General features: G+C 39.1%; 1 protein-coding gene across 2 annotated transcripts; it reads right to left on the bottom strand.

Moving 5' to 3' along the window:
- Nucleotides 1-5,677: 5,677 nt before the first annotated feature.
- Nucleotides 5,678-10,350, bottom strand: LOC130988748 (protein IMPAIRED IN BABA-INDUCED STERILITY 1-like). 2 transcript variants are annotated; one of them, XR_009090196.1, is made up of 8 exons: nt 9,514-10,350; nt 7,087-7,917; nt 6,921-7,018; nt 6,788-6,851; nt 6,424-6,696; nt 6,145-6,247; nt 5,940-6,062; nt 5,678-5,901 (listed from the first exon to the last, which is right to left on the bottom strand). XR_009090196.1 is itself a non-coding variant. In XM_057912692.1 (7 exons), the coding sequence occupies exons 1-7, from the start codon at nt 9,931-9,933 to the stop codon at nt 6,055-6,057; spliced, it is 1,797 nt and encodes a 598-aa protein (XP_057768675.1). In that variant the 5' UTR covers nt 9,934-10,350; the 3' UTR covers nt 5,678-6,054. The 2 variants fall into 2 exon arrangements, 1 of the variants encoding a protein (XP_057768675.1); XM_057912692.1 differs by having other exon boundaries at nt 5,678-6,062.
- Nucleotides 10,351-11,592: the final 1,242 nt, after the last annotated feature.

Raw genomic sequence — 11,592 nt, forward strand, 5'->3', positions numbered from 1 at the left:
TTCTCATATCTTTCATCTTCCCCAACATTCAATACACTCTCCTACCTCTATACCCAAACCCTAGCTTCCATAACTACACTCAACCACCAAGATTTGAAGAAAGCATTGAAGATGAGAGAAGATTGAAGCAAGCTTTTCAATAAGATTTGTTCTTTCTTTCTATCTCTTTCATTTATGTTTCCTTTTATGTTGGGTATGTTGTTGTTGAACATGATAGGCTAAATCCCCCATTGGTTTGGGGGTTAGGCTAGTAGATTATGTAATGGATTGATTATTAAGCTTAATATATGTCTTGATTATTTCCTTGTTATTATCTTTTCAAGCCCTAGTTTTATTCCTTGTATGAAGTGTTGGCCACTCTTTATGCATTTCTAATTTGTAATTTGAATCGGGAGAGGATAATTAAAATAGATTAGGTGTTTGAAACATATCGACTCAATAAACCGGGAGGTTGAGAGTTGGGTGAGAGTTTATCGATCTTAGTGTGCTTTTGGGAGTTATAGGTTAGAAGTTGACCGGGGACGGCAACTATGACCCGTAATCTACCGTTTTAGTCGTCCGGGAGGGGGCTAGAACTAGTTGGGAGATCACTCTAGATAAATAGGAATATCAAGACTAATATTGAGCTAAATTGAAGTCCGTTGCTAATTCATCATGCCTAATCCCTAGACCACCTTCATCACTTAATTAATCCACTTTGTTTGCTTGATTTACTTTGTCTTTGAACTTGTTATTTAGTTAGATAATCAAACCAATCACTCCATTGTTTAGTCTAAATAGCTCTAGCATAATGAATTAGGATAATCACTAGATTGAACTACTAATCCTTGTGGGATACGACCTTGCTTCCATATATTACAACTACCCGTATACTTGCGGCGTGGTGAAAATAATAGCGAACACTTTTTTGCTCCGGTGAAGCTCCAAGCTGACGTGTCGCTTACGTGGTAATACCAAGCTGACATCTCGGTTACGTGGTAATACCAAGTTGTCCTGTCGCCTACGTGGTAATACCAAGCTGATGTGGCACGTACGTGGTAATACCGAGCTGATGTCGGCAGAGCAGATTCGGCAGAGCTGAGTCGTGGAGTCGGGGCAGAGCTGAGTCGGGCAGAGTCAGCTCTGGAACTCTTCGTCATCTTCAATTTTAGGCTCGCATCAATCCAGAATTCTCCACCGCTGCCGTCCACCGCAGACCTCGCATCATTCCAGAAATTCTTCTTCTCCCCATACCTCCACCGCCACCGTCCACCACAAACCTCGCGCCGTTCTTCTTCTTCTTCCCCAAACATCCATCGCCGCTGTCGACTTCTTCTCCCTAAAAAAATCTTCTTCTTTCCAGATCTTGCGTCGCCGACCTCACACTTCACTAGGGTTTGCGCCCCCTTTCGTGCGGCGCCACCACCCGACCTCGCGCCGCCTTTCATCGCTCTGGCGAGATTAAGGAATGAGAGATTTGAGAAACTAGGGCTCTGCAAAACTGAGGGCAGGGGCGGTCTGGTGGGCGGTTCTTCGCCGGAGTTCAGAGAGGAGAAGACGGGGGCTAGAATTTGAGGTAAAACGACGTCGTTTTACGCCCAACTAAACGACGTCGTTTTGGTTCCCGTCCGGCGACGCCATGTCATATTTCAGGTCATTGAAAAGTGCCATGTCAGCACTCAATTTGGGGATTTTTGAAAACCATGGCAAAATTGATCAGTTGGTTAAGTTCAAGGAAAATTTGATAAAAAAAAAAGTTCATGGCAAACTTGGAAATCGACCCAAAGTTCATGATTTTTCACGTAATTGTTATTGATCAAAAAAAAAAAAAAAAAAAAATTAATATTCAATTGTTAAAGTTAACTACATATTTTCATTTCTATATGTAATTTAGTCATGATTGTGGTAATGAAAGTTAAGTAACAAAATTTTTAGTCGTTAATCACGGCTAGGGGTGGAAAATCGGGTTGCGGGTATCGGGTATACCCTCACCCGTCCCGATACCCGCGCGGGTATCGGGTATCCGATACCCGCAAAATTCGGGTGGAGGGTCGGGTGCGGGTATCGCATCCTCAAAAATTGCGGGTAGAGGGTACCCTCGGGTATACCCGCGGATACCCGCATTACCCGCAAATAACATTATAAAATTAAAATTAAATAATTTTATTAGATTTTACTTTTAGGAATTAACCCCCAAATCCCTTCTCTCTCCCTTTTCGACTGAGTATTGCCTGCCTCTGCTGAGTATTGCCTCTCGACTCTCTCCCTTCTCGACTCCGCCGCCGGCGCCGCTGCCCCGCGCCGGCCCGTCGCCGCCGCTGAGAGTACGTTGCTGTGAAAGACGTTGCTGAGTCGCTGACTGCTGAGGCCTGAGAGTATGCTGCATCGCGCCCACCCATCTCCGCTGCCTCGCGCTCGCACGTCGCCGCCCCCGCCCACCGGCGCTGCGCGGAGGTTTACTTTTCTTGGTCCATATAATTAAATAGTCTATCAGCCATACAGCTGATTATCTGGAGCCTGATAGACTTATCTCTGTCTGTTTCGATCTTTTTGTGAGCAAGGTAGAAGCCCGTGAAACTTGTCTGTTCGTCTTCATCTATTTTTGAGCGAGGTAGAAGCTAAGTAAAGTGTACAAGCATAAGTTTTGCAATGTTTCACATGGTGGTTTTTCTTTACATTCTATATTAATATATTGAATTCCAATAAAAGACATGCTTTTTCAATTTTTTGGGTCATATCTTAGGATATAATTATCTATCTGAGGACCTAATAACCATTTGTTTCCTGTACTTGCCAGAATGACCATCAAACAGATGAGATTTTTTTTTGTGAAATGTGGGACAAAATACCCTCTCCGGGATGAAATACCCTCCAGCGGGGCCAAAAATCCGCAAAATTACAATTAAAAAAAAAAATCGCGGGACTGTGAGGGTACACTCATACCCGCAGCGGGTATCCGCTGCGGGTATTCGGGTACCCGCATCGGGGAAGAGGGTCGGGTGAGGGTGCCATTTTCGGCAATTTTCGTCCCGCGGGTACCCGCATTTTGCGGGTAGGGTACCCGCGGGTACCCGATTTTCCACCCCTAATCACGGCGATGAAGATATCAATTGTTAAGTCCATCGTAATAGATGACACGGACGTATGGAGCAAAAATTTGTCGTTGAATCGCTGAAATAATTGTATTTATAGTAAAATCTTAATCTATTGTAATTCTTTTCATCATGAGCATTAATTTTTATTTTTTTGTAGTGAGCCAAACTTTCAAACCCTCAATGTTCACTAACATATCTTAGAGGGTGTTTGGTTATAAGCTCCTCAAAATAGCTTATAACCTGTGTAGGAGCTTATAAGCTCTTTCAAAGTGTTTGACAAAATAAGCTCATAAGCAGCTTATAAGCTCCAAGGGCTTAAATCTCTCCAAAAAATAAGTTCCTCTACCTCAACTTATTTTTTATAATCTCATATGCAACAATCCTTTTACAAATATTTTTCAACTATAATTTATTATTTTCATCATATATCATTCAAGTTCATTTTTCTTCAATTTTCTCTCTCTAGCAAATAAATTCTCTCTCTCTCTCTCTAGCTTATAAGCTCAATTATCCAAACACTCTGACAACTTAACTCTTAAAAATTACATCTTATAAGCTCTTGAAACATCTTATAAGCTCCAAGAACTTATAAGCTCTTTAAAATAAGCTTAGCCAAACACCCTCTTAGCCTCCTCCTTCCCCAACTATTTATGCTGAGTTTGCCAAACTTAATGATGGAATATTGAGAAGGTTTCGCAACGTATAATGAAAGATATGGAGTTTCATATCTAGATGTTCATGCAGATATATCGACTTTTTTTCCTTAGATGCGTCCGATCACTTCCACCCCAACATCTGAGTAGCTCGTTTATTTTGACATTCCGATTAGATATTTTATGACTTTTTTGCACCCTTCATATTTTGTCCTATGAATTTATGACTTTGGTACCTTTCTATTTTGTTACATTTCTAATATTGTTATTAGAGATAGGAAATAAAATAAAAAATTAACGATCGAAAAATTGATTGTTAACAAAGTAATTTTTTTAATATAATTAAAAAAATAACGGTGAAATGATGGTTTTTTCGATCGTTATATTAAAAGAAATACGGTCAAAAATAAATTTAATGATCGAAATTGCGGTCGCTAATTAACAACCATAATTTCGATCTTTAATATTAAAATAAACGATCATAATGTTCTCAAAATCCGATCAATTCTTAAATTATAATGATCGAGAAAATGGTCATTAATTTTTTTTAAAATGATCGTCAAAATCTACGACAGAAAAAACGATTGTTAATACCAAGAACAACGGTCCAAATCAGGACGCCTTGAAACGATCATTAATTCGATCGTTAAATATTTTAATGACCATTTTTAAGGTTTTAGCAATCGAAATTTCGATCGTTTAGGAGCACATTTTCTAGTAGCGTTGGATCCGTGGTTAGGGATGACAATTTACTCGCGGGTAACGGATATCCGCGAAAATCCGACCCTAATAGAATGGATTTGAGAGGCATTTGATATCCACGGATAATTTCGTGGTTACAATTCACTATCCATTTAGTTTGTGGGTATGAGTTTGGATACTTATTATCCATACCCGCGAAAAATGTCCGCGAAAATACCCGTCAATTACCCGTGAAATACCCACAAAATATTCTAAAACTATGGGCTTGAATATACATTTCAGATATGTGCCAACATATCATATATGAAAAAAAGCCCAAACACAATCTAATCCCTAAGGCCCAAACACTACATAAACCCTAATTTGTGGTGATTTTTTATTTTATTTTTGTATTAAATTTGTTATAAATTTATATTTAAATTATGTTTCACGGGTATCCGTTGAATAGCAGGTGGCGGGTATCCAACGGATAGAGGGTGGCAGATACCCGACGGATAGCAGGTTGACGGATAGTTGGTATCCGCGAGTAGCGGGCTTGAGTAGCATTTGATATTCACGGATAGTTTTGTGATTAAAATTTACTATCCATTTAATTCGCGGGTATAAATATGTATAGTTACTATCCATATCCGTCGTACCCCGATTGCCATCCCTATCCGTGGTTCTAGAAATCAAATGCTGAGTTGTGGTGAACGCAAGAAGAAAAATACGTTGGCATATTTGTTGACGCCCTCGATATTTCCTAAACAAACGATGGACATCAAGTCTAATGGTAAGTGCTACAAATAGCTTCAATAAACTATTGTCATTTTAGGAATCCATACCTTTTAAGGAGTCAAAAGTGATCTATTAATTTTTCAAGGTTTCAAGACGTCGATAAAAGCTTTAATAACTCATTTGGAGGAATTTAACAGAGAGCAAGTTTAGACTTGTCTGACTTAATTAGTTTTGTACTACGAAATGAGTTCTCATTTGTGGACGGCACAAGTTTTAAGAAATATATTAAGTGTAGTGTGAATAAAATAAGGATCCCACTTTTTGAAGGTATTAATTAAATAATTGTGTGGGGTACACTTGCTAAAAAAGAAAATGGATACTCATTTCGTGGACAGATAAAAAAAGAAATATTGGTAGTCATTTGGTGGAAGGAGGGAGTATATACGATGTGAATCAAGTGTGAACGTGTGTGTTGTATGGAATGTAAAAGCTGGAATAGTAAATAAACAAAAGAAGAAAACAAAAAAACTATTGAACATGAAAAAAATTAAGATATTAACAAACACAATCCAAAATATACACTATGAGGAAAAGAGAAAAACAAAAGAAAAAAGAAGAAACAAAAAAAAAGTGGATTCACAAGGCAAAAGGGGGAGAAAAAATAATTGGATTCGGCTTTGGCTATTGGGATGTTTCTCTCTTACAATGGCAATGGGAAACTAAAGATGGTTGCTTTGTGCCTCTCCGTACGCCTCCTCTGTTCCTCTGTATATGTATATTTAGATGCATATACTCTACGCCAAAAATCTAGAGTTAGAAATTAATTAAATATCGCCATATTGGGAGGGTCAACCAAAACCGAGGCACAAAGCTTTGTGATGAGCGTTTCGTCACTTAGAATCTTGTCATCACACATCTGCACAAATTGTAGCAATATCATCAGTTTCTTTAATTCAACTCATTTCCCATTATTAATCTTAAATTATAATCGTTGCTACCTTTAGAGAAATGTGATCCGCCAAGATTTTCGTGTTGTTCCGACATATACACAATCGGCCCTGAGAATGTCACCTTGCTCTTCTTCCTCGTATTGCTACTATCCTATTTCAATCCAAAACACATTCTTTAATTATTGGGTGAGACTAAAAACTAAGATTTTTTTGAGGCGACTCATGATTCTGTAGCCAGGTTTTATAGAGAGGGACATGGATTGAATTTTTAATAGAAAAAAAATTATGATCAACACTTAATTAAGATTATATAGTGGATTGGGTTACCGCGGAAAATCCTTGAGGCTCGTAATCCTGAGACGACGCAGACTGATCTAACGATTCGAAACGATTGGGGTATATTTGGCGGCTGGACGTTCCTCTTTTAGACCACACGAAATCAGTGGTGGATGGTTGGATGGGCACCGATTTAGTGGTGGATATGTGAGATGTTTGTGATTCCTGTGTCATTCGCGATGCCTCCGACATTGTGTCGTATTGCAATGACGTCCGCCCACTTCTTCGCCTTCCACTCATTCCATGCCTCCTACCCTCACTCTCCTTCATCATCAACAATATATAAGAAACACTCAGAGAGAGAGAGAGAGAGAGAGAGAGAGAGCTAGAGAGAGAGAGAGAGCTAGAGAAAAACCTCGCTTGATCCTTCTAGGTCACGGATTTTCATTGGTAGTCTAGAAGTAGCACCAGCTTTCCTCCTGAAAGAAACACTCTAGCATTAACACATTATATTGCATTTTTATAAGAAGGAAATTAAAATATGTGACCTTTTTGCATCTTCGCGATATTTGGCATCCATCTCTTTGTTAGGCGGGTACTTAGGCAAGCTTGATGGATCGCATGCATATGGCTTCGTATAGAAGTACTGAAAGAGACAAATGTGCATATAAATATATGATTTTGATAAACCTGAATCAATGGTTGATCGAGTACCTTTGAGGCGAGCGCAGAAGAAGCAGTGCCACGTTTGTGCGGTTCAAACGAAAGAAACGTGTCTATAAGCCCAACCGCACCTTTTGGAAAGTCTCTACATCTCTCATGAAGCGTTGACTCATAGGATTGCTGCGGTCTAAACATTTGAGCTAGAGGAAGTTTGGAACTCCTCCAATACTCATCTGGCGGAGTGCCACAAAGTTTGAAGATTTTGTGCAATTGCTCCACCTCGGTTCTGCCCTTAAGGAGAGGCCTTCCGACGAAAAGCTCAGCGAAAACGCAGCCAACGCTCCAGAGATCGACGGCCTCCCCGTAGCTGGTGGCGCCCAGGAGGAGCTCCGGGGGGCGGTACCAGAGCGTCACCACGCGGCTCGTCAGGGGCTGCTGCTTCTTAGGTTTGGCGAAGTTTGCAAGACCAAAATCCGCGATTTTCAAAACGCCTTGATTGTTGACTAGGATGTTGGAGGTCTTGATGTCGCGATGCAGTATTCCCCGCGAGTGGCAGTGCTCCAATCCGCTCAACAGCTGCTTCATGTAGCATTTGATCTGCGAGTCGGTGAATTTGATGTCGGGGCAGGATACGAGGCCAGCAAGGTCATGCTCCATGTAGTCGAAGACAAGGTATACGTGAGTAGATAATTTAGAGGCGATGATTCCCTCGAGCTTCATCACGTTGGGATGGTCCAGCCTGCGCAGGATCCGAATCTCACGAGCCATGAATCTCACGCTGTCCGCTTGGAAACTGTCGAATCGCACCTTCTTCACTGCAACGATTCTTCCGCTTTCCACATTGCGCGCCCGATACACCTCGCTGTATGTGCCTTGTCCAATCTGAAATATTTCCAACCCCAACCATTTTTCACATATCACAAAATCACAATTAAATTAAGTATGTCAAATCTACCTAGTTTTGATCATCAAGTTTCACTTAAAAATTCGTAGTCGTACCTAAATGAATCCCTCAATTGAAACATCATGTTTCCTAAACTCACCATTGGTCCATATTAATTAGTTATGGTTATTTTGCCGATCTACGATCCTCTATTCTAATTTTGATGTGTCCTACTCAAAGTTTGCCCCAATTTTCTTTCTTTGGTGTCCCAAAAAATTTGCTCAAATATTTTTATTTTTTTATTTTTGTATGTGATCCACTGTCAATTTTACAATTACAATCCTTTAATCATTATTTTTATACATGATTTCATCATCAAACTTTTGAGGGATGGATGCAGTACGTAGATTTATATTTTAGTTCTCATTTCAATATATTGTTATTTAGTTTAGGGTTATTAGCATATAAATACATCAACTTTTTATATTTTCTGAAATTTAACATGACTTTTATTTTTAGCCCATAAATACAGGAACTTAGCATTTTTTCTGATTTTTGACATCGACATGAAAAAACTCTATTTATTGTTGAGGTGGCGGCCGGAATACATGACGTGGACTACGAAATATGCACTTGAATAGAGTAATTTGATTCATTATTTTGATTAGAGAGTGAATGACATGGTATACCGGCCTTCACGTTAATAGTAAATTAGAATTTTTTCTGGTCGATGTCAAAACTAAAAAAAAAATCACTAATTCAATTAGGGTTAAAAATAAAAATCATGTTAAATTTCAAAAAATATAAAAAGTTCGTGTATTTACAGGCTAATAACCCTTTAGTTTAAATTCACTAATTCAATTAGGGTTTATACTTATATTAATTTTTATATTTAATCTATATTTTTTAGTTAAAAATGATTATTCGAATTATTATTGCAAAATTAAGATATAGTATAACCTTTTTAACTATAAATTTATTATACTCACTCTGTCTACCAATTCTTGACCTATTATGTCATTTTGGTCCGTCCATCAATTTTTGACTCATTCTAGTTTTTGTAACTTTTTCACTCACAATAATGTGGGACCATCATTCCACTAACTCCACCTATTTCTTAAAACCCATGTCACTATGAAATGGGTCAAGAAATAGTGGACGGATGGAGTATTATTTATTTATTTTATAATAAATATTAATAATGAAGTTAATAGTGAGACGCAAACAAGACAAGGGGACAGAGTTTGAAACGAGAATCCCATCTCGATTTCACCAGCCATAATAGCTTTAGAGCATCTATAGTGGAGAGTCAGGCTTGACTCTTAAATGGTGGTCCTTACTATTTAAGAGTCATCCTGCATAGTAGTGGGAGAGCCTCCACTTTACCTCTTAAATTTAGTTTTTGATTTTATATTTAATTGTTTACGATTAAGTTTGACATCTAATTTAATAATTAAAATTTCATTAATGGTCTTATTAATATAAGCATAGAATTAGGGACAAGGATCCCATCTGAATTTTGACTGTACATACAACGACTTATTTTAATTTTAAGAATTTTGACTGTACATACAACGATCTAAAATTGTACGTACCTTTTCTAATCTTTTGAAAGAGTCTGATCTCAAAGGCAGCCATCCTTGAATGGCTTCCCCCGCAGCGGCGGAGAGCCACGACGGCCACCCCGCCGCCACCTGCTCTCCTTCCGTCAACCTCCCAAACCTGAAGCCGAAAAGAGCCGCCTTCTTATGAGACGACGAAGAAGAAGCTCCCTTTGAACTCCCGTCCTTCCTCACTTGGAGGTGCACCTCATCCTCTTCCTCCTCCAGCCCTTCCTCCTTCTCCGGCTCCTCCTTTATTCCCTCCAGCGGCCCGTACGACATGGTGCTGTGCAGCAGAGACGACGAGCGCCGCCGGCCATTGCTCCTCCGCCGCCGAGACGAGGCTGATGATGATGAACGGCGTTGGTATTCGGGAGACTCGGAGCTTGCACTCTTTGAGCTAATGCAACCCATGACCCGCTATGCCCATCCACCGGCACCCGACACCGCCTGTATTCGGATCCACCCGGATGGGCAAACGGGTCGGATGTTGGAAGGGGTGCGAGTGTAAAACAATTCACATTCAGCACCCCTTACAACATCAGATTCCTTGATCCTCAAGGATATATATATATATGAGCTTTGTAAATTAAATTTCTCTTGAGAAGGTGCGGAGGAGAGAGAGAGTGTGCGCGTGTGAGAGTGTGGAAGCAAGGAGAATCGAGAAATGTTTGGTGTCCATTTTTGTTGTTTCTTCTTCGCGTTGTGTGCGGAGGGGGAAAGGCCGATATTCATTGGCATTTTTCGTTTGTCCAATCATTGTTAAGCTTTGTTGCAAATTCTGTTATACCGTACTATTTCTGGATTACTTATGTATGTGAGCTTTAATATTGGACGATACTATAATTACTTATGTATACTATATAATACAATAATTAAGGTGAAAGATAAGATGATGATAAAAATTATTATTCTGAAAACAGACAATTGCCATCTAAATCCGGCCAATTAACAATCAAGATCGGTCATTTGGCTTATTTCATCATATATATACTTTTTTTAGGGTATCATATATATATATATATATATATATATATATATTGCATTCTCCAAACTCATTATTAAGAGAATTCTTCCCGCCTCAAATTGGGGTCTTCCACTTTTTCAATCCAGAAAACTTGAAAACTTTCAAGGGATTCCATATTATAACTATTATGACTATGTCAAAGCTTGGGATAATATTTTCCTTTATGAAAATAGTGCTCGAAAGCACTCATGGTGGATAAAATTCACACTTAGATGATGAAAATAAAAAAATTCCAAATTGGTATTTCTCTTTTTTCTTGCATGCAATATGCATCATTTAGGTCCTCATTTTATCAAATTAATCTGAATTTAGTATCGGATTAACTAATGCATTATATTGGAAACATACTTATGAGTTAAAACTGGAAGTTTTCTATATATTGTTTGTATATTCGGTTGATCAAATGTTATATTGAAAATATAGAAAATAATTAAGTTTGTATGTTGGCCTAATGATAGAATTAGAGATGTAAATCGAGTTAACTCATCAGGTTACGGATCAATTTTATCGATTTGCGGGCTATTCTATCCTAACTTTAAATTGGATTTCGGGCTAGCTTGTCGGGCTAGTTGAGCTTGAAAAATTTATAAATGAATTAACTAATATTCGTGATGATTTTATATTTATAATAAGGGTTAATTACGCCAAAAAACATGAACTTTGAGTTCATTTCCAAACTTTCCATGAATTTTTTTTAATAAAAAATTCCTTGAATTTAAGGGATTGAACAATTTTTCCATGCTTTTTGCTTCGATGAAGCTTCGAGCTGACATGGCAATTACGAGCTGACATGGCGCCTGCTATGACTGAAAATTGACACATGGAAAAAAAAAATCATGGATCTGCCGCCCTCTGCCTCTGCCTCTGCCGCTGCCCTTCTCCACCACCACACCTCTTTCTTCACCGCCCTCTCCCACCACCATCACCAGATCCGTCGGCTACCTCTTCACGCAACCCCCTCCGTTGCCTTCCCCCACCACCACACTAGATCCGCCGCCTTCCTCTTCCCCCAACCCTACCCCCGCAGATCCGCCACCCTCTGCCGC

This window comes from Salvia miltiorrhiza, chromosome 6 (genome assembly GCF_028751815.1).
Source record: "Salvia miltiorrhiza cultivar Shanhuang (shh) chromosome 6, IMPLAD_Smil_shh, whole genome shotgun sequence".
In the NCBI taxonomy this organism is placed as follows: domain Eukaryota; kingdom Viridiplantae; phylum Streptophyta; class Magnoliopsida; order Lamiales; family Lamiaceae; genus Salvia; species Salvia miltiorrhiza.